At 35.0% G+C, this 23,629-nt stretch overlaps 1 protein-coding gene across 1 annotated transcript in view; it reads right to left on the reverse strand.

Moving 5' to 3' along the window:
* Positions 1 to 21,664, reverse strand: part of TMPRSS15 (transmembrane serine protease 15) — a 121,872-nt gene extending 100,208 nt beyond the window's left edge. Inside the window, exons 1-4 of the mRNA XM_032594595.1 lie at positions 21,520 to 21,664; positions 20,374 to 20,434; positions 6,760 to 6,911; positions 1,246 to 1,281 (exon numbers count right to left, since the gene is read on the reverse strand). Coding sequence (XP_032450486.1) covers positions 1,246 to 1,281; positions 6,760 to 6,911; positions 20,374 to 20,434; positions 21,520 to 21,664 — 394 coding nt within the window. The remainder of the gene's footprint in view (positions 1 to 1,245; positions 1,282 to 6,759; positions 6,912 to 20,373; positions 20,435 to 21,519) is intronic.
* Between the last annotated feature and the right edge of the window lie 1,965 nt (positions 21,665 to 23,629).

The raw sequence follows: 23,629 nt of genomic DNA on the forward strand, positions 1-23,629 counted from the left end.
CTCTGTGCTAAGAGCTAGGAGCCTGGAGACTGCTTTGAGTTTTGTGTCTCCCTTTTTTCTCTCTTTGCCACTCACCTGCTCATGCTCTCTCTCTCTCAAAAATGAGTAAATGTTAAATTTTTTTTAAAAAAAATACAAAGAAAGATATTTCTTAAAATATACTAAATTTACTTTTTCAGCTTATTTTTAGGCTAAAGGAATTAACCATTATCAATCCTAAAAGCATTTGTTTGAAAGTGTATTGTAAGGTTGTTTTAAATGCTGTAAATAGTCTTCCACATTGGAAAAGAGATTGTGTGATAAAGAACAACTTTATATTTTAGTAAGCTGTATTGCTCTATGGGTTCACACCTAAATACAACTCCAGGCAGCCTTTTCCTACTGTAAACAATCTCTGTGGATTTTGAGGTGTGATGGATTGGTTCATAAAGGATTTTGATTAATGATTCATGTATTGCTTTGCTTTTCAAACATCATGTCAACAAGTTTGCTCAAGAATTATTAAGTCTTACTCAAAAGGGCATTTATAGTTTTACAAATATTCTTTCTTTGCATGTATATAACATTTGATATGAATTCTAATGACATAAAAATGACAGTGTTACCTTAGGAGCTGAAGATATGTACAATATTTCCTTTTTGGAGTTTATCTGAAAGGTAAGGGACACACCCAGGGCATTCAACATGAAGATTAAGTTGGGACCTGAGAAGGCACTTTAGTTGACAAATAGACACAGTAGACAATTACCAGGAATGCAGAGAAATGGGCACATCAAAGGTACATATTCAGAGTTAGCACAAGGTAGCCACTTACTGAAAACGTGTTGAATGAATGAACCTAAAGTTATTTTGGTGTTGGTTTGGCAACCTGGATTGTGTTGAGAGAGCTAGCATTTCTATTTTGTATGGAGACAGAATAATCGAAGAAAAATCCCTCACATCTGATGAAACCTACATCCCTCTAGAAAGCATTTTGATCCTATTGGTGGCATTCTTAGTGTCAGATAATAACCAGAGTTCTAATGGACGACTAGTGTGAGGTCAGATAATCCAAGCATAAGCCTTAAATTATTGCTCACTTTTGGTGAAATCTTAGGCTAAAGCTGCACACTTTTATGCTGCAATTTTATTATTCGTAAAATAAGAGTAACATTAACTGCTGTGTTAGCAGAGAATTCTCAAGAGCCTAAAATAAAACAAGTAAAAACTTTTTAAAAAGGTATGAATAAAATTACTTAAACTGACCTGGAGTTGCCAGAGGACGGCCGGTTGTTAGCTTGCCTATAAAAAGAAATGGTGTTGAGATAATTATTACCTTTTTAAACTGATTATTAAGAATTTATTGTGTATTCTCTGTGTTTAATATTTAACCTGAGAGTTTTTAAAGTTACTGTGAATTATGATTATCTATTAACTTAAGAAAATGTCATTTGTATCTGGATCCAAGAATAAGTCTTTTATGTTTTCATTGGTTTTTAGAATTGTAGAGCAGAGGTATTTCGATTTTAAGTCATCTTTTATTTTCTAAGTAGAGAAGATGTTATTCAATGATCAATAACCAAACACAAGGATTCATTAATATCTTAATGATATTAGACTTAAATTTTCTAGGTTAATCTGATGCTATGTGAAGCAGAAGCTTGAGATATGCTTAGACCACGGGCTTTGAGGTCCAAAGGAATTGCTTTTAATTCCTCAGTTTGACACTTAGTAGCTATGTGACTCTGGGCACATTGCTTATTATTTATTTCTTTTTAAGTGGAAAAAAATATTACTTCTCTAAAGGATCATTCTGAGGAATAAATGAGGCAATGCTGGTAAAATATACTACCTGGCCCAAGAAGACACTTTTAAAAAATGTAGATCTTTCAAATATTATAAAAAATGGTCATGATAATAGGTAATACTGAAAGTAATATATTTATAGTTTCTATAACAATTTATACTTTAAAAATCATTTATGTATAAATTTGATATTTGGGATGACTTTGAAATATTCAGAACAATTTTATTATCTGCAATTTATGGGCAGTAGATTTTCAGAGAGGTAAAGAGATGTGTCCAGTGGTTCTGGTAATTGGCAGAGCAAGGATTGATGTTTAAATCTCCTGAATTTGATTTAAATAATTTTTCTACAACATAATAATTTTACATTATAAGATCAGCTAGGTTAATTTAGAATTATTAACAATTTCTCAAAGCAAACTCTTTTGATAGTGGTATGATCTTGGTGAGACAAAGTGAAGTTCTGAATTTTATGAGCAGTAGTAATCAATTATAGTTAGAAAGATGGAGTAAGAAAATGCTGGAACAGAGCAAAGGTAACATTAAGCTTTGGATTTTCCTTTCTCAAGAATGCAATATATTCTGAAAGTCATCATTTGTTTCTCTTTTAAATGCTGTTTTCTTTATACCTAGTGATCTTATGAATGTTAGGGATTCATCTCCAAGCCTGTAAGATTAGAGCCACATTTTAGAATGCTACACATACATACACACACAAACACTCTCACACACACATACATACACTCATACATACACCATATGTAAATAGAGTTTAAAATATGAAAGGAACATTGAAATTAAAGATGCATGCCCTTGGTATGTGTAGCTAGGTATTATGAACTCTGCAATATTATGAACTACATTGTTCTTAACCAAATGTACACTTCTTAATATGAAGAATAAACATCTTAGAAAGGGCTATTAAAAAATAACCTTCTCTAATGTCATGGAGCTTGATGACCACCAATATATGCATATATGTGTGTATATATATGTGTGTGTGTGTGTGTATATATATGTGTGTGTGTATGTGTATATAATTTTGTTTGTTTGTTTATTTATTTATTTTTGAGAGAAAGAGCATGAGAAGGGCAAAGAAAGAGAGAATTCCAGGCAGGCTCTGTTCTGTCAGCACGGAGCTCAATGTGGGGCTCAAACTCACAGACTTTGAGATCATGACCTGAGCTGAAGTCCAATGCTTAACCAACTGAGCCACCTAGACACCCCCAAGTTACATTTAAAAAAATGCCATTAGTACTTACCTGAAGTTGTGGCGGGAATTACTGTAGAGAAATTCTCCAAAGATGCTGGAATAAAGCAAAGTTGATTTGAAGTTTGGGATTATAATAGAAATATATTACAAAACAGTGAATGCAGTTTGAATATCATTCAAAGGACAGCTGATCCTATAGAGTTCCCATTTTATCCTATCTTATGCTGGATGTTTCTATTATTATTTGATTGTGATACATTTGATGAATTTCCAGAATCTGTATGTGCTGTATATAAAATTTACCTATGCAAAAAGTTTGCTTTGTTTTACTCATTTAAGAAAGATATCTAGATCTATTTTTAATTTTTTGAGAAACCTCCACACTGTTTTCCAGAGTGGCTGCACCAGTTTGCATTCCCACCAACAGTGCAAGAGGGTTCCTGTTTCTCCACATCTTCTCCAGCATCTATGGTCTCCTGATTTGTTCATTTTAGCCACTCTGACTGACATGAGGTCATATCTCAGTGTGGTTTTGATTTGTATTTCCCTGATGAGGAGTGATGTTGAGCATCTTATATACAATGGAATACTACTTGGCAATGAGAAAGAATGAAATATGGCCTTTTGTAGCAACGTGGATGGAAGTGGAGAGTGTTAAGCTAAGTGAAATAAGTTATACAGAGAAAGACAGATACCATATGTTTTCACTCTTATGTGGATCCTGAGAAACTTAACCAATGACCATGGGGGAGGGGAAGGGAAAAAAAAGAAAGGGAGGGAGCCAAACCATAAGAGACTCTTAAAAACTGAGAATAAACTGAGGGTTGATGGGGGGTGGGAGGGAGGGGAAAGTGGGTGATGGGCATTGAGGAGGGCACCTGTTGGGATGAGCACTGGCTGTTGTATGGAAATCAATTTGACAATAAATTTCATATTAAAAAAAGATATCTATTCATCATAGTTATATAGGATAACTTATATTTAAGACAGCTAATATAACATTGCACATCAGAACATGTCAAAATTAGAATCAGTAGTTTTTCACTGAAATATATGGAAGATGTCAAAATAATCTTGCACATAATAATATCTACTGAGAATAATATCTACTGAGAATTATTATATCAGAATAATATATACTGAGAAAAGATAAAAACTAGCTGTTTTATTCACTTTTTAAAATATTTAATAGTTTTAAAAACATAATGACAACTATGTACAGTATAAAGGAAACCAAAGCATTCCTTATGAAAAATTCCCATCTGGTCAATTTGTTTTTATTTAAAACTGTATTTAAGATAAGTATGTTATGAGGTATATTCTTTTCTACTGACTAGGTTATTTATTCCAGTATTTCTTCATTTTCGCATTGTCTCATTCCTACAAGATCTATAGCAGCTCCATAAACAATTTTTGGTAGATTGATGAAGACAACAAAACAAAATTTATAAGATTTTTTCATAAATAATTTAATATTTTAAATTTTTATGATTTGATTTGGCTGTAAACTATATAAAAATTCCAGATATTTACAAAAATTTCAACCAATTTTAAATGTAATTAAAAAATTCACATGATACAAGTAAATATTAAACTCATTAAACTTAAATATCTAAAATTAACCTTGCTATCATGTTCATAAATATGTGCTAACAGAGTTCAACAAATTAAATGTAACTTCTATGTGTGGAACATATTCTTGAGTTGATGATATAGTTTATTGCATCTATGATATTTATTTCAGATAACTCAAAGATATACTTTTATTGAATAAATAAATATTTTTAAAAACCACCCATAAATAGCCCAACTGTAGGGAGTCATGAAAATAAGTTTCAGCATATCTGTTAAAACATTTGCCAGAAGAGACTTTCAGAACCTGATGCATATTCAACTAAAGATAATAAGAACCCAACTTTCTAGAAGAAAATGACTATTGAGACAGTATCAGTCAATGCTGTTCAAGATAAACCATCGTAAACAGGGCTGCCCAGGTAGCTCAGTCAGTTGAGCATCCGATTCTTGATTTTGGGTCAGGTCATGATCTCACGGTTGTGAGAGCCCCGATTTGGGATCCGAGCTGAGCGTGAAGCCTGCTTGGGATTCTCTCTCTCTCCCTCTCTCTCTCTCTGCCCCTCCTCTGCTCATGCTCTCTCTCTATCATAATATAAATAAATAAACATTAAAAAAACATTGTAAACAAACTAGCATAATGGTTAAGAGCACAGACATTGGGGTAAGATCAGCTGGGTCAGAATCTTCCATCTAACTCTAAATACCTATGTAATTTAAGGCTATTTATCAAAATTATCTGTTTTTGTCTTCTCATCTGTAAAGTGAGGGTTAGTAAAGACACAATGTAATAAGATTAATGTAAAGATTAAATGTTTTGTAGATTAATCACCTATTCTAACTCATAGTAGTAGTTTTTAGCTCAACTGAATCAAAGATCCACAACGTCCCTGCTCCAGCTTTTGCGCCAGAGGGAACCAAGTCATCAGTAGAGGAAGCTCTTAAGAGCATTAGTTGTTTTCTCCCTAAACAGCAGGATACAGGAGGAGACTCAATGAATGAGAAAACTATGCTTGATGAGCCAATACTGTAAGGAGAAGCAACTTTCATATCTAGTATTACAAAATCAAAAACAAGACAAAAAACTTTTGCATGTTTTTATATATTTGATTTAGAAACAAACCTGTACTGACTGATCTCATTCTATAGCAAAACTGCTTCAACTGGTGTTAGGCTATTTAAATTTTGTCTTTATTCCACTTGATGTGGGTATTTATATACTGGTTAACTTTCTGAAGTCCCAAAATTTCCAAATTCCGGAACTTACCTGACTCCAAGGTTTACAGGTAAGGGATGGTGGACCTGGATAGATCTGGTAAATTAGTAGTATTGTTTTCAAACAAAATGAAGATATATGTAAATGTTCGTTGAACTGAATTAGATGGAGGATAACTAGAATGGAAAATTTAGAATAACCTAGGTGTTGATAGACATTATTGTCCTACTATTATTTTTAATGCCTTATATCTCTTCCCCTTTGATTTATTTTTATTTTAAAATTACTTATTTTAGGGGCACCTGGATGGCTCAATCAGTTAAGTGTCAGACCTCAGCTTAGGTCATGATCTCGTGGGTCAAGGGTTCAAGCTCTGCATTGGGCTCTGTGCTGACAGCTCAGAGCCTGGAGCCTGCTTGGGAATCTGTGTCTCCCTCTCTCTCTGCCCCTCCCCCACTTGTGCTCTCTCTAAACACTAAAAAAAATAAAATTACTTATTTTAAAAATGAAGCTTTATTTTTTATTAATAAATAACTGGGAGAATCAAACTCATGAGCTCTCTATGTTTTTTCCTCTCCTTGTAAGTTCTTAATTAGAGTGGGCTTGACATGTGACTTTGTAATTTAATAACATCTATGACTCTATCCGAAAGTAATGAGTGTTACTTACTATCAGAGGGTTCCTGGAAAGTTAGGGTGTACTTGACAAATGCCAAGAATGTGATGTGACCCACAAACATTTATGTATGCCAATATTTCAGAACCTTTTGATATTTTACAAACTTTTCCTCACTGGTATTTTTCTTCAAATATGATTTCTCCATATTTCACATTTCTCATGTAAATGTGTTACCTCAGGCAATAAGACATGTTCCTAAAGTCCAAGGACGATCCCACTGCTTCCCTGGTATATAGCTAGAATTTTAATTTCATAGCTTAATGATTCAAAGAAATCAAATAATGTTCACAGATACCTGTGATATCAATGCTGTTTAAATCAATATGGAAAGTGACCAGTTGGCTGGATTTATTTGCTTCAATGCCTTGAATCAGTTCTTCTTTTACATTTTCATCTGACACCCACTGGGCAAAGAAAAGGTCAAATATAACTATAATGCTGCCATTTCTGTAAAGCAAAAGATGATATAAGAGGAAAAAGTCAGCCTTCATCAAGTGATTCGTATTTAATTCATGTAAGGGGTCTTTGAAATCCTCTACAGTTATCACCTTATTACACTTGTGTAGTAAACCTTGGTAGGTTATGTGAAATATTACCTTAATTTACAGGTGGAAGGAAAGGGGATTGGAAAACTAAGTGTTTGTCCAAGAACACAGACATATCCGGAATTAAAGTTTTCTGAGTTCTACATTAGCACCCTAATCCTCAGGCCAGGCTCTTCCCTAGGTTACCTGTGTCAAATTAAACAAAATCACATGGTATCATGATATTTACTCTTAATTTACTGTGCAAAGGAAAGAAAAGTGTGGATCTGTAATTTTTCACAGATGATTTCTAAGTTGGGAGAAGTCTAAGATAGTTTCACTAATTTCAGAGTTTTCTATGTACTTTATAAAGGCCTGAGAGCAAGCTTAGAGCAATGAATCATATCTACTTTTTCTTCTCTATTCTTAATATAAAAATATCAAAATATGCCCTGATTTCTAGGGATAGAAAGAAGATTCATACACGTGGGATTATTGGGGAAATGCAGTCTGTCTCATAGTCAGGAGTTGGGATTATTTTGCCTACATTATTTCTGACCATAACATTAGAATCCAATTATATGGCCCAAATTATATTCCCTTTTATTTACCCCCTGCTCTGAAACATCCATTTAAAAAGTTTGATTAATTGGTGATTTGTTTACAGTTTAAACAATAAAAAAATGAATAAATTTTTGGCCCAACAGGGATACTTGAGAGACTTTTGCTCTCCTGCCTACACTTCTGCTTGGCTCATGGTATTCTTCTGGGGTAAAACCACTTGGGAGCCAAACTCTAGTCTTTTTTTTTTTTTTTTTTTTTAATTTTTTTTTCAACGTTTATTTATTTTTGCGACAGAGAGAGACAGAGCATGAACGGGGGAGGGGCAGAGAGAGAGAGGGAGACACAGAATCGGAAACAGGCTCCAGGCTCTGAGCAGTCAGCACAGAGCCCGACGCGGGGCTCGAACTCACGGACCGCGAGATCGTGACCTGGCTGAAGTCGGACGCTTAACCGACTGCGCCACCCAGGCGCCCCCAAACTCTAGTCTTGATCTCCATTGTGTGCCCCTCAGAAAGCTGAGGGTACTCAGAGTATACTTGGACCCTAAAGAGGAAGCCTAGAGAGAATCAAATTTTCCATTGTATGTTTGCTGGTTCTGAAATTTGGGCAGTTACACTCATACCCTGTGGTATCTATAAGTTAATAAGATTCTTCAAGGACTTCCTCAACTCTAAAAATGTTCTTTATCTGTCCATACCATTGTCTTGGTAGAGCTTGCAATTTTTTTCCCCCAAGGACTACATATTGAATCAGAACATTCCTTGAATATCATAGTAGATCAGCATGTCCTCCAGGTACAATATTCTTTCTTATATCTGTGCCACTATTCAGGTTTCACAGTTTAGCAGAGGATTGTTGTCTTTGTAGCTGGTTTCTCATTTTGGAAATAAAGTGCTTGCTCTGATGTAATAATTTCCACACTTTACCTCTATTAATAAGTTATTTTAAAAGTCAGAATGTTTAACTTCGCATAAATCATAGTAACCAAATCTTGTAAATGAGAAGATTCCTCAGTGACTGTTTAGTTCAGAGGTCCCCAAATTTACCCCTACATGGAACCACTTGCAGTCTTTGAAACAGATACATTTTGTCACACATTGTCTTTTTATCTACTCTTCCACCTTCATTAATTTTTCCATGCTGACTGATCCTTAATTTTATTTGAGAATAACTCTCCATTTTCTCAGGAAACGTGATGTCTTCTCCAACCATTCTTCGTGTCAATGGCAGTTTTATCCAAGGCCATATGAATGAAATGGAATCTGAGGGAACACTGGTGAGAAACTTCTGGAAAATTTGTCCATATCTACCTGGAAAAAAGCTCATAGTAGACTACTACTCTTCTTTGTTCAACATTATTATATTTACATGTGATTGTCAGAACTGCCACTACCATCTTGGGACCTTGAGACAAGCTATGGTTGATAAGCTAAAGATGGCATAGTGAAAGAAGAAAAGCACCCAAATTCCAGCTTATGTCGTTGTCATTGTACCATTGACTTAACCTCTGCTGAAATCTCCAGTTTTCTTGTGATGTCAGATGATAACAGCCTTTGCTGTTTATGGCACTTTTTGTCGTGTGTGTGTGTGTGTGTGTGTGTGTGTGTGTGTGTGGTGTGTGTTTGGAGAGACAGCAACAGCATGAAAAGGGGAGGGGCAGAAGGAGAGAAAGAGAGAGAGAGAGAGAGAAAATCTTAAGCAGGCTTCACATTTTGGGTGGAGCCAGACATGGACTGGATCACAAACTCTGGGATGACCTGAGCCAAAATCAAGAGCAGGATGCTAAACCAACTGAGCCACCCAGGGGCTTCTAGTTATGTGTTGGTAATTGGAGTTCTAAAAATCCTAACTGGCCAAAGAATTATTCACCGTGATCGAGTGGAATTTATTCCTGGGCTGCAGGGCTGGTTCAATATTTGCAAATGAGTCAATGTGATTCACCACATTAATAAAAGAAAGGATAAGAACCATATGATCCTTTCAATCGATCCAGAAAAAAACATTTGACAAAATACAACATCTTTTCTTAATAGAAATCCTCAAGAAAGTAGGGTTAGAAGGAACATACGTCAACATCATAAAGATCATTTTTGAAAGGCCCACAGGTTAATATCATCCTCAATGGGAAAAGCTGAGAACTTTCCCCCTAAGGTTAGAAACAGGGATATCCACTCTCACCACTGTTGTTCAACAAAGTACTGGAAGGCCTAGCTTCAGCAATTAGACAACAAAAATAAATAAATGTTATACAAATTGGCTAAAAAGAAGGCAAACTTTCACTTTTTGCGGGTGACATGATACTCTAAGTGGAAAATAAGAAAGACTCCACCAAAAAACTTCTAGAACTGATATGTGAATTCAGAAAATCCAGGACATAAAATCATTGTACAGAAATGGGTTTAATTTCTATACAACAATAAAGAAGCAGCAGAAAGAGAAAACAAGGAATCTATCCCATTTGAAATGGCCACAAAACCCATAAAATACCTAGAAATAAACCTAACCAAATAGGTAAAAGATCTGTACTCTGAAAATACAGAAATCTTATGAAAGAGATTTTAAAAGGCACAAAGAAATGGAAACATTCCATGCTCATGGATTGAAAGAACAAATATTGTTAAAATGTCAATATTCCCCAAAGCAATTGATGCATTCAGTGCCATCGCTATCAAAATAACACCAGCATTCTTCACAGAGCTGGAACAAATAATCCTAAAATTTTATGGAACCACAGAAGACCTCGAAGTCAAAGTAATTGAAAAAGAAAACCAAAGCACTGAGGCATCCACAATCCCAGACTTTAGCCTGTACTACAAAGCGGTAATCATCCAGACAGTATGGTACTGGCACAAAACAGACACAGAAGTTAATGAACATAATAAAGAACACAGAAATGGACCCACAAATGTGTGTCCAACTAATCCTCTACAAACCAGGAAAGAGTATCCGATGGAAAACAATTCAGCAAATGGTGTTGGGAAAACCGGAAGGCAACATGCAGAAGAATGAAACTGGACCACTTTCTTACACCATACACAAAAAAAATTCGAAATGGATGAAAGACCTAAATATGAAACAGGAAGCCATCAAAATCCTAGAGGAGAAAATAGACAGCAACCTCTTTGAGTTCAACCACAGCATCTTCTTACTAGACACATCCCCGGAGGCAAGGGAAATAAAGCAAAAATGACCTATTGAGACCTCATCAACTTAAAAAGCTTCTGCATGGTGAAGAAAACAATCAGCAAACTCAAGGGCAACCGGTGGGATGGAAGAAGATATTTGCAAATGACATCAGATAAAGGATTAGTATCCAAAATCTATTAAGAACTTATCAAACTCAACACCCATAAAACAAATAATCCAGTGAAGAAATGGGCAGAAGACATGATTAGACACTTTTCCAAAGAAGACATCCAGATGGCTAACAGACACATGAAAGATGCTCAACATCACTGAGCATCAGAGAAATACAAATCAAAACAACAATGAGATATGACCTCATACCTGTCAGAATGGCTAAAATCAACAACTCAATAAACAAGAGATGTTGGTGAGAATGTGGAGAAAAGAGAACACTTTTGCACTGTTGGTGGGAATGCAAACTGGGCAGCCACTCTGGAAAACAGTGTGGGGGTTTCTCAAAAAATTAAAATAGAATTACCCTATGACCCAGGAACTGCACTACTAGGTATTTATCCAAAGGATACAGGAGTGCTGATTCAAAAAGGCACATGCACCCCAATGTTTATCTCAGCACTGTAGACAATAGCCAAAGTATGGAAAGAGCCCAAATGCCCATTGACTGATGAATGGATAAAAAAGATGTGATATATATACACAATGGAATATTACTCGGCAATCAAAAAGAATGAAATCTTGTCATTTGCAACAATGTGGATGGAACTAGAGTATATTATGCTAAGTGAAATAAGTTAGTCAGAGCAAGATAAATATCATATGATTTCACTCACATGTGGAATTTAAGAAACAAATCAGATTAACATAGGGGAAGGGAAGGAAAAATAAGATAAAAACAGAGAGGGAGGCAAACCATAAAAGACTTAAATACAGAAAAGAAATGGAGGGATCTTGGGTGGGGGGATGGGCTAAATGGGTGATGGGCGTTAAGAAGGGCACTTGTTGGGATGAGCACTGGGTGTTATATGTAAGTGATGAATTACTGGGCTCTATTCCTGAAGCCAATACTACACTGTATGTTAACAAGTTTAATTTTAAATAAATAAATTAAAAAAATCCTAACTGGCATACAACTTCCAGGCTTTATTCCATGCTTATTTAAACAGAAGCTCCAGAAAAGAGAGATTACTCTGTTTTTGCACCTAATGTTGGCCAACATTGTTATTTTAGTAACAAGGAGATTGAGGCCTGGACTAATGTAGGTAACTTTGCCCAGAGTTACACAGCCTGTTACTCTCAGAGATAGGAATGAAGTCCAGAGTCTCTGTTTACAGGTGTGGTTTTGTGTACTTCCCATTCCCATACTGCCAACACCATCACTATCAACACCATAGGAACTATTTGTTGAGAGGAAAGACAATACAGTACGTTTTGCTTAGATGCAGGTCCAGGTTTTTATTTTGCATTTTTACTAGATTTTTATATCAAATAAATGGGAAAGGTAGCTAGTTGGGTTTGGGGAGGAACAGATAGATAATTTTTCCCTCCATAATTTCAGGAGATAGAATCTTCTATTTTTCTCTTCCTTCACACTTCATCTCTATTAAATAAATAATTTTTAAAAGTCAGAATGTTTAACTTAATTTAATCATAGTGACCAAATTTTATAAATGAGAAGTCTCTCTCACCTTCTGCTGCTCTCCTTCTTCCTCCTCTCTCTGACACTCTCTTCCCTGTCCTACTTCCTTCCCACCCCATCCCTCTACTCTCCTCCTCCTGCACTTCTTCCTCCTCCTTCTTCTAATTATGCCTCCTTAACCGCCCTTTGCCCCCATATAGTTAAATGGACAGGATTAAATATGGACGGGATTAAAATACATTTCTCGGTCTTCATATCAAAATTTTAAACTTATCCTTGATTGCACAGGAGATAGTTTAATTCTTTAATTCAATTCTGATTAAATCTGAGCTGTTTCTTTTAAAAAATGTTCATTTATTTTGAGAGAGAGAGAGAGGGAGAATGAAAGAGTGAGCATGCATGAGTGGGGGAGGGGCAGGGAGCCAGGGAGACAAAGAATACTTGGCAGCCTCTGGACTGGCACAGAAACCAATGGGTGGGGCTTGAACCTGTGACCTATAAATCGCGACCCTGAGCCAAAATCAAGAGTTGGATGCCTAACTAACTGACTGAGCCACTCAGGCACCCCTGAATCTGAGTTGTTTATGTAATCTCCACATGTTTAATTTGGCTGAATACTTGTGTTTATCTTATTTGAGTTAGAGAGTGAAGAAGTAAGGCATTTTTGTTAAAGAAAATACAAGTCTGGCATTTTCCTTCATTGCATTGAAAATGATTATATTAGTTCATAACCAGGCATAAAAATACATAAAGATGTATCTTCTTAGCTGCAAATTATACATTTTATTTAGTTATTTGTACTTTAGAAGAGCAAGAGTTACACATTCTATATCTACATTATTTGTTTATTTTTACAAATATCTTTTTGTGTTTTTAAGCTTTTTATTTTAATTCCAGTAATTAGCATATATCACATACGGTTGTATTTTTTAAAATTCTCTTCCTCAGTGTAAATCTTGAGATAAGAGACATATATATAGAAATCAGGAAAAAACATAATAAACATTTGTGTTTTACCTAATGAGAAAGCTAAAGCTGTTATTTGATTGGTATGATACCAATCTCTATCACTGCTGTGAGACTGATTTTATTTATTAAAGTAAATGAGAATTCTTCCTTTAGGGAAATAACAGCAACAACAACAACATAGCGATGGCCGTTTTCATTTCAAAGTACTTATTCCAGTGGAATATCTGAGTTTTTTTGTAAAGCAGATAAATCCTATCACTGTACGGAAAGCCTGTGTGCAATAAATCAAAATGTTTCTTATCTCTTATTTTCTTAATGATATTGATAACCTCTAGGGTTGCTGAGTAAACAAAAGCCTTTCCTTTCCTAACTTTGTGACTTGTCTGTGCTCAAAGGGCAAAATAAGCTGCATATCGCCACAAAGGGTAAACAGCACTTTATTAAAAGAATCAACTGCTAAATGCTCTCTGAATCAAAGCACTTTCCACAAAGCAGAATAACATTAAGTGTTCCCAGAGGAGAGCAAACCTGCAGAGTGGCCACACACGCGCGCGCACACACACACACACACACACACACTTGAATAGAGGAGCAGGAGTTGATATTAAGTAACACAATTTTTTAAATGTTTATTTATTTTGAGAAAGAGCATGTGCAAGCGAGGGAGGGGCAGAGAAAGAGAGAATCCCAAGCAGGCTCTGTGCTGACAGCAGAGAGACTGATGGGAGACTTGAACTCACCAACCATGAGGTCATGAGCTGAGCTGAAATCAAGTCGGATACTTAACCGACTGGGCCCCGCAGGTCCCCCGATATTGAGGGATATTTTTTTTGGGGGGGTTTTTATTTTTTATTTTTATTTTTTTTATTTTTTATATATATGAAATTTATTGACAAATTGGTTTCCATACAACACCCAGTGCTCATCCCAAAAGGTGCCCTCCTCAATACCCATCACCCACCCTCCCCTCCCTCCCACCCCCATCAACCCTCAGTTTGTTCTCAGTTTTTAACAGTCTCTTATGCTTTGGCTCTCTCCCACTCTAACCTCTTTTTTTTTTTTTTTGAGGGATATTTTTAAAAGGAAAGAAGGATACCTTGATGACTAAGTTAGTTTTCTGAGTGCTATAATGTGACCATATACATGTGAATATAATGTGAGTTTAATGAAATCAGTAAGAAAAAGGAAAATAGGTATTTTAAGGGATTTTTTAAATCCACACTGTTGGTGGGGATATGGTTAGTTGAGAATTCAGTTATTTCTGTTGCCCGTTTTATCAATGGAATTAAAATTAAATAATTTATAAAGGTAATTAGGAGTCTGCCACTTTATTCTGAGTATGTCATTTTATAAATGATTATTAAAATAAATCTAAATGTTTGCTAGTTGCTTTCTTTCCTGCTTCTGAATTTCTTTTCCCTATCTTTCTCTTCTCAGTCTTGCAAAGAAACTGACCTATAATTTATCTTACAGACATTTTCATGAAATTCTTTTGCATTGCATCTTTCAAATCTTTACTTCTGATTTAAACGTAGTTCAGGTACAACTGGGTGAAAGTATCTCTACATTGATACAGTGTATTATTTGTGAATCATTATAAATACATAGCAAGATTTTAGGTACTACATTGGTCTTCTAGGTAGCTATGAAGGAAGAGAAAGAATTAATTCCTCAGCTCAATAATTTATGGTTTCCAGTATAGTGGCTTTACCTTCTAGAGAAATAAAGATTACTTATTAAATATCAAAGAAAATGCTGGGTTTGATAAATGGGGTTTTTTTTTTTTTTAAATTTTTTTTTCAAAGTTTATTTATTTTTGGGACAGAGAGAGACAGAGCATGAACGGGGGAGGGGCAGAGAGAGAGGGAGACACAGAATCGGAAACAGGCTCCAGGCTCTGAGCCATCAGCCCAGAGCCCGACGCGGGGCTCGAACTCACGGACCGCGAGATCGTGACCTGGCTGAAGTCGGACGCTAACCGTACTGCGCCACCCAGGCGCCCCGATATAAATGGGGTTTTGATCATCCATTAGGCCTATATATATAAAAGTCTATATCAGCAATTTTCCTCATCTAGTAAAAATAAAGTTATCCAGCATGTTGTAAACATGTGGATATGAAGACTTCATTAGCAAAACTATCCTAATAAACTCTGCAATGGACTCTGTGCTTTGTATGGATTCACTGAGCAGAGCCTGATATGAGAGGCAAGTACCTGGGTAACTCTCCTTAAGGAATGCTAACTACTTGAAAAAAATCTGAATTAAGGCTTTAATGCACAGATCCACACTCAATCCTCTACAAAACTGGAAAGAGAAATTGAATCTACATACTCCAAAATAGACAGATTGCTTGAAGTGACAAAAAAAAAAAATTGCATGCATGTTTTATTATCACAGAATAGTGAATAAATATTATAAAAAATACTCTTTTGAGAAAGACAAAACCACAACAACAAAAACCTAAACCAACCAAGCATTACAAACAAAAACCTTCCTAAGAGTCCACATGTCTCCTTCCAGTTCTGATATTGAGCCCATAAAAGAGGCTCTTGCTGATAATAAGTCCTGGAAAACAAGGGTAGAAGCCTCTGTATGGTAGGTCGGAATGAAGACAGTAGATGGGTGTAGGGTTGTTGGCCATTGGGATAAGATGTCATGAAATATACAATTCGACCAAGAATAAGTACAGGTAAATAAATAGATGAGAAAGAAGTAAGAAATGAAAGAACAGAGCAAAAGAGATTTTTAAACTTTTTTTCTATTGTTGGTTGTCATTAGACTTCCACTTGATAGGATTAGTTTTGTTCCAACAAGAAATGGCAAGTCCCCGAGTTTTCTTCTGCATTAATAATCCTCATTTGACCTTGTCATTGTTTTTCTTTTTCTTCTTCTTTTTTTTAATGTTTATTTACTTTTGAGAGTGAGAGAGCAGGAGTGAAGGGGAGGAGCAGAGGGAAAGGGGAGGCAGAATCCAAAGCAGGCTTCAGGCTCTGAGCTGTCAGCAGAGCTCCACATGAGGCTTAAACCACGAACTGCGAGATCATGACCTGAGCTGAAGTTGGCTGCTTAACCAAAGAGCACCCCAGACGCCCCATACCTTGTCATTGTTTTCTAAATGAGATCTCTGCCTTCTGAGTTGACCCTTCCTTCCTCTATTTGGTCACTAGGGACTAAAGATCTTTTACCAAGGTCTTTGTCACAAGGCTCTCTGACCCAGTTGTTCTTGATGTGAGGTTAGTAGATGAGATCTCACTTTACAGTTATGACTCGCTGAATTTCTCCAATGACCTAGAGTCCCTTATGGCTTCCACTTGAAAAAGGTTAAACGCAGACTCCTAGGCTTATATTCAACACCTTCCTGTTGTCTCAACATATTGTTGGACACTCACTGAAAGACAGAAAACGTCATTAATATGCAACAATCCCTTTCTGTAACAGAAACTAGCTTCCCTTTTCTTCTCTCCTGAAGTAGTCTTGTCTCATGCTTATCAGACGAAACCTTCCATGACTCTCCTTTCCAACCTGAGGGGCTCTTGAATTTGTAACACTTCTGTGCTCCCAGAGAACTAGTTTAGATTTTTTTTTATTAAAATCTGATAACAAAAAGTTAACGCCCTGGTCAGAGTATAGTTTATTTTATATCTGTAGGACAAGAGCTAAATAAAACATGTGGCACCTAACATAGTACTCAGTATATCAACATCAGGTGCCAAGGAAATGGTTTATTTACTTTCTAGGACTTTATAAAGTACATCCTCTGAGGCAGACATTAACTAGGTTCTGGAAATACAGGTATCAAAGATATTCTTTGCCCTGAGGGAGCTCATAGTCTAACAAAGGAGACACATTAACGATTATATTATAGTATGACAGTTGTTACTTATTTGTAGGTACAGGATGCTAAGTGAGCAGGTCTGAGACATTACCTAACTGGGCGAGAGTATCATGTGACCATCCTTGTGGGAGATGCATGGACTGGTTCTTAATGGCTTGTAAGGATGGATTGTAATGATGGATGGCAATATATAGTAGGAAGAAATGCCGATCTAGGCAGTGAAAAAGTATACAAAAGAGAGGAAAGCAGGCTATTTTTGCGAGTGTACAGGTGATATGGTAGGGCTAGTTGCAGAAGCCTACACGGAGAGGGGAAAAGAAAAATAGAAGGTCAGAGTGCTTTTCTTAGACAAAACCCCAGAAAGTACCCTACCTGCATTTAAAATGGTTAACACTAGAAACAGTCTTCAGGTATTTGAAAGACTGAAATCTAAAGATAGAGATATATTTATTCTGTAAAACCTTAAGAGCTACCATCAGGATCAGTGGGTGAGAGGTCAAAGAAATAAAGATGTGGTTGAGAATAAGAAATAATTTTTCTAGAACAAATATAAAGAAACAAGTAAAACACCTCAGTAACAATGATGTTCACAGCAACGTTGAGAATGGATTCCTAATTTTTATCAGATATCCTTGTATAATGGAATCCATTTTTAAGCAGTGTGAATCACTTTCTTTTGTGGATGACAATGAATTTCCCACTGAAGCTGTGGGCATTCCAACCTAAAGCAGGCAAGCAAAGGCAGACTACATCATTTAAAGTCTTTCTCTCTCCTGAATTCCTATTATACTAATGTATAACAACTTGCCATGTAATGTTTAGTAACATTAGTCAGTACACAATAAATGATATATGTGTAGTAATGATAAATTTAATAAAAGTAAAATTAATGACTATTCACATTTTTATAGGTAGTGACTTGCTTTCTGAGTGCAGCAGTGAATAAGTGTCTTTTCTCTGTGACTTTCAGTGTAAATGGAGTGTGATAAATGAGCATCTTTTACACATTCAGAGCAGATGAAACACTCTGTGTGCATTTGCATACATTCAACCTCAGCCCTATCCATGTGTTTTTGAAAGATTTTACTCAGGAGAGAGAAACATGTTGACTTAAGATAAATTATCCAGCATTATTATTTGCTACTAATATGAAAGTTTATGCTATGCCACTTTCCTCATAAAATCCTTAGAAAAATGTTGAAAATTTTAAGTGTTCCTTTTTCTCTTGACAGTGGGTCACCCTGTTTTACATTTACCAAATATTAGTAAAAAATAAAATCAAATCACTATTTTGTGATTCTGGGCCTTCTTTCTAACAGTAGAAAATTTTTGAGCTGTAATTACTCAAATCTTAAAATTCTTGAGTTTTTATATTCATTTTTCAGATTACTTGATTGAAAGACATTCATCTATCTAAAAAAAGTTTAAAAAACCGTGTATTAAGATTTAAACTTTTATAAAACATTTTAAACAAATGATCTTTTTTTTTCTGTTTAGAATGGATCATAGGCCGTTTTCTTCTCTGTGGTGATAGGACTCATATATTTAAGAATTCTGGGCACATTATTTACTACATGTAATAAATACATTTATTACATTTATTTACTATTTTCTCAAAGTAAGAAAATGGGATCTATGTATCTTTTGGCAAGTAGCTAGTGAAACTATGTTTGAAATTTTAAATCAGCTGAAAAAAAAAAGACAGTTCCTACCATTTGCTGAAGGTCCAAAGCAAGAATTTTGAAATCCACTGAGAGTTTGTCTTGCAAATTAGGATTATACCTGGCTCCAGCTGTTATTTTCAATGTCCCTCTGGCTTTGTGACTTTTTCCAAACACTGATCTAAATGAATTAATAAGAAATAAAACACTAACAATATGAGTCATGAATAAGAGAGAATATGCACATTCCGGTTGATACTTAGACCTAAAGTTCTTGCTTCCTGTGTTGGAGTGGTGGTTCTTGCTTTTTCTTTGCAGACTTCATGTTCCATAATTAGGTGCTTTTTTTTTTTTTTAAGCTATGTGGTTGTTTTACAAGATTAAAAATAAACTTCTTTATCCTACCATTTTTTTCCTTTTCTTTGAAATCTAACCCACAGTCTAAGCTCCAAGTGTTATTTTATTTTATTTTATTTTTTTACTACTGAGATTCCTGTTGGAAGATAAGGGATAAACTTCCACCAATTTGGAGAACTGATCCAGGGACTCATGGTGAGAAATGGACCATTAAAAGTTTTAGAAGTTTGTAGTTGCTTTCAGATACTTCTTGAACACCCAGCATCCAGGGACACTGTTGGTTTTCTACATGCGGATTGCTGTGAAGATTTCAGTGTATGTGTTACTTTGAAAGATAGATGTGAAACTACTTTTTTTATTCTAGTAATTATAAAGTTGGCATGTATGACCTTTTGCCATTAAATGGTGACTGTTTTTATTGGAAAAGTTGTTGAGAATGCTGCAGGAAATATATTATCCCATATAATAAAAAATGTAAGTGGAAAGGTAATAAATTGAATATAAACATGGGTAATAAAATGCGCCATCAAGTTTTGCATAATCCCTTTACCAGAATATCTTTTTTGACATATGTTTAAATTAAAATGAGACACTTCAACTGAAACACAATGATGAAATCATTAGTAAATATGGTAATAATGATATATAATTCTTACATTATGGTATAAGAAGATGTCAGTTCTCCTTTTCCCAGATGGGGAAATTGGGGCTAAGATTCATTGTGAACACTTCCCAAGGTGATAATGACACAGATGACAGATCTGGAATTTGGACACTGACTGACATACTTTAGAACCCGGGATCTGTCATACATTGACACCAAACTTCCCAGACCAGAAAGAACATTAGAAACAATTTAAGCAATAAAGTTGCATAAAGTTCAGTCTAAACAGTTATCATTGCATAATTGGTGGAATATATTATCATTTATGCTATTTCATTTGTTTTTAAAAACTCAAAATTACATTTAGACTTGCATATTTAAATGTGAAATACAAAGAAAGACTGAGGAAACTGTTCCTGCACTGGAGGAGACTGAGGGAACAGGATAACCTGTTCTGTGTAGAAATCTGGTTTGAATCCTGAGCAGGTATAAAGGACATTAGTGGGAAAACTGGCAAAATCTGAATAAAAATGTGTGGTTCAGTCACTAATATTGTACCAATGTTAATTTCTTGGTTGTAGCAATTTGCTACTACAGATATACAGATACTGACATTAGGTGAAGGTAGGCGAACGTTATATAAGAACCTACAATTTTTGCAATCTTTTGTAAGTCTAAAATGATTTTTAATAAAAAGTTAAAGCAATGCATTAAAAGTAGCATGGGCTTTGTCCTCTAATATTCTATTTTAGATGTAACTCAAACTCCTTTTTTATATTCAGTATTCTATTAAATCGCATAACATTTATAAATATTTATTTTTTGTTTTGCTTGTAAAATAACTTTTGTAACTTCATTGAACATTAAGATTCCAATGGACTCTTAACTGATTACATGTTGTTCCAGTTACTTTAGCGTTTAATTAAGACCAGAGCAGATGCTTTTCTAAAAGTCTAAGTTGAACCTCCGTATAAAATATCACAAATTTTCTTTTTTCTTCTAAATACATCCCTTGTATACAGTATTTAAATGGAATATATTGGACTTATTTTTAAAACTATAAAGTACTGATACAAATTTTAAACAAATGCTTAACTCTTCTTGTCTCTGATTCCTCACTCTAAAATAAGGGTAACAATAACAACTAAATCATAGATTTGTTGTAGGAAGAGAATATATTTGAAGATCTTTGAAAAGTGATGATATAGATAATTTAGGTGTTAAATAATGGTTACCTTTCTTTATTTCTGTTATTAAAAATTGCTATTCAGGCAGTTTGAGACCTAAGTCTACAATCATATCTAAGTTCCCTTGTATTCTTGTAGTGCAAAGTCTACAATTAATCTAAGTTCCTTGTATTCTTATTGTTGGACTAATAAGAAAATGAAACTGTTATTCCCTAGAATAAATAATATATTTCCTTTAACCTTGCCTACTTACTGACTTGAATAGTCAACAACATTTTAATATATTTATGATTTAAATTCCATCAGAAGAAATCTGGGCTATGAAACTTAGTTACATGTTAAAACTAAAAAAAAAAAAAAAACTTACTTGACATCTTTTATTTTAAAAAGCTTAGTTTCATGCTTGAATTCTGAATTAAATTCCAAACTTGATACCAAAAGCATCTGAATGCGACATAGGTGTCTTGTCATGAGAGCACAGAAACGGATAAGACATCCTGGTGGGATAACTGAGATTAACCTGGGCACATTCATCAGAGAGTCTCTTCCTAAGCCAAAGCCACAGGGCTTACCTCTTTCTGATCCCTCGATAGCCAGCCAGGACACTGCAAATAATCCAGCACAGAGTGCCACCAGTAAGGCAAAGAGAGCTGCAAACAGGACCTCATAGGTGCTGAGAGAATGGTGCCTTGAAGGTATACTTCTTTTTGACACCATTTTTGGGTTTTGAAAGTATGCCAGTCTAAGAACTGTGAAAGAACATAGACCCCTGCTCCAACTGAAGAGCAAAACCTCTCAAGTTGTCAAAGATTTGTAAAGCAACAACATAGGTCTATCTTACTGTTACTGGCTGGTGTAAATGAGTTGTGCATGACCCTTTAGCAACATTATGCCTCTATACATTGAGTAGCTTAAAAGGGTGGTTAATCTTTAAGAAGATATTAATGAGTAAAGATACGGCCAGAGTTATAAACGTTAATCACCTGAACAGGCCATTTGTTGAGGTGAATGAAATTAAATGCATGTTGTAAACAAAAAGGACCCTTTATCATTTCCGGAACTATTAGGAAAAATAGGAATTCATGGCAGGCCAATTAGTAATTAGCCACATGCAGTTGATATTTGTGGTGACTTTCTAACAGATCAACTTTGTACTCTCTGGCTCACGTCCTTATTAAGGCATTTCTACTGTTTTATGTAGGTGTAGGCATTCTGAAAATAACTTTTATGTATAGGTGTATGCCAAGCCCAACACATATATTAGTAGGTACATCTCTGTCTCTCTTTCTCCCTCCCTCCCCACACACACATACATGTTTCTTATTGAAATAATAACACATTTTGTAATCTTTGTTATATTACCCATGTGAAGTTATGCAATGTAAGGTAGTACTGATTTAACTTAAAACAAAGTCTGTTTTAACAAGGCATCACATGGCTATTCTTTATGGCCTTGTGTGGTTACCAATGAATGGGAGTAGCTGCTGAGAGAGAAAAAAAACACAAAACATTTGTTTCTATTTTAAGGAAGTATTCTGGGTGGGGAAGACATTGCTTACTTGTCCTGAACTTTATCTTTTTAAACACACTAATTATAACAACAGAACAGGTTAGAGAACAAGTCGACCATAGCCCTTTGCTTTATATGAAAATCAAGATGGTTTTCTGATAATTAAAGAACAGTTTATCACTGACACTTCCACATTTTGAATAAATAATGAGTCTAGAATTAAAAATTAATAAACAAAACCTAAATCTATTCATAAGTAAACCAGTTTGCCTCCCATTCTGTCAGGTGAAGCTGGCCAGAGATAAGGATGTCCTACGTCAGGTTCAGTGTTTGAGCACTGAAATTGTGGCATATTATAATTGGCTGCAATAAGCATCAACCACTTTTCTTTCTTCTTCTGTACTCTTGAAAGAAGATAATTTTATGTTGCACTCTGAAATTCTTGCTGATAAAAAGTAAGATATAAATAAATACATGTCATGGGATACATTTTTGGTTTTAATTTATCTAAATTAATACTAAGTAAATTGTTAAACTCTTTCAAATATGCTGAAGTGAGAGATACTACTGATAGAGTTGGGAGAGGTTCATTTTACTTTCACCCCAGGAGATGATGCTAATAATAGACCAGACCCCTCAATAAAATTGGAGTTTGAAGAGGGACCCATGAATCTGGGGAACCAAGAATTTGGAAGTGAAATTGCTGTTTTCTACATTACAGCTGATGTGATTGCTTTTGAGAAATCAGGTAGAACTTTGTTATAGTTCTATGGACTTTGTTATATAAGAGAAGAGACAAGAGCACAATACGTTCACATGCTCTGCTCCAAGCACAGGGTAAAATAGATTAAATATAAGATTGAATACCAAAAATTATATACTTGGTTTCAGAAATGAAATCGGCATTTATATTACAAATTCTCCTGAAATTATATTCTTTAAGTAATTATACTTAATACATTCACATAAATGAGTGGGAGAATAGCTTTCTTTAAAAGAGACAATGATTTATGAAGGAAAGACTAAAGTAGAACAAACAGGTTAATGTGAAAAAGAAGAAATCATATGTCTTAAAATTTAAACAATTACTAAAATAAAAATGGAACTTACTGTACAAGATAATAAAACTTATTACAGAGTTATAATAATAAAGAGTGTATGATATTGGTCCA

Source organism: Lynx canadensis, chromosome C2 (genome assembly GCF_007474595.2).
Source record: "Lynx canadensis isolate LIC74 chromosome C2, mLynCan4.pri.v2, whole genome shotgun sequence".
NCBI classification, from domain to species: domain Eukaryota; kingdom Metazoa; phylum Chordata; class Mammalia; order Carnivora; family Felidae; genus Lynx; species Lynx canadensis.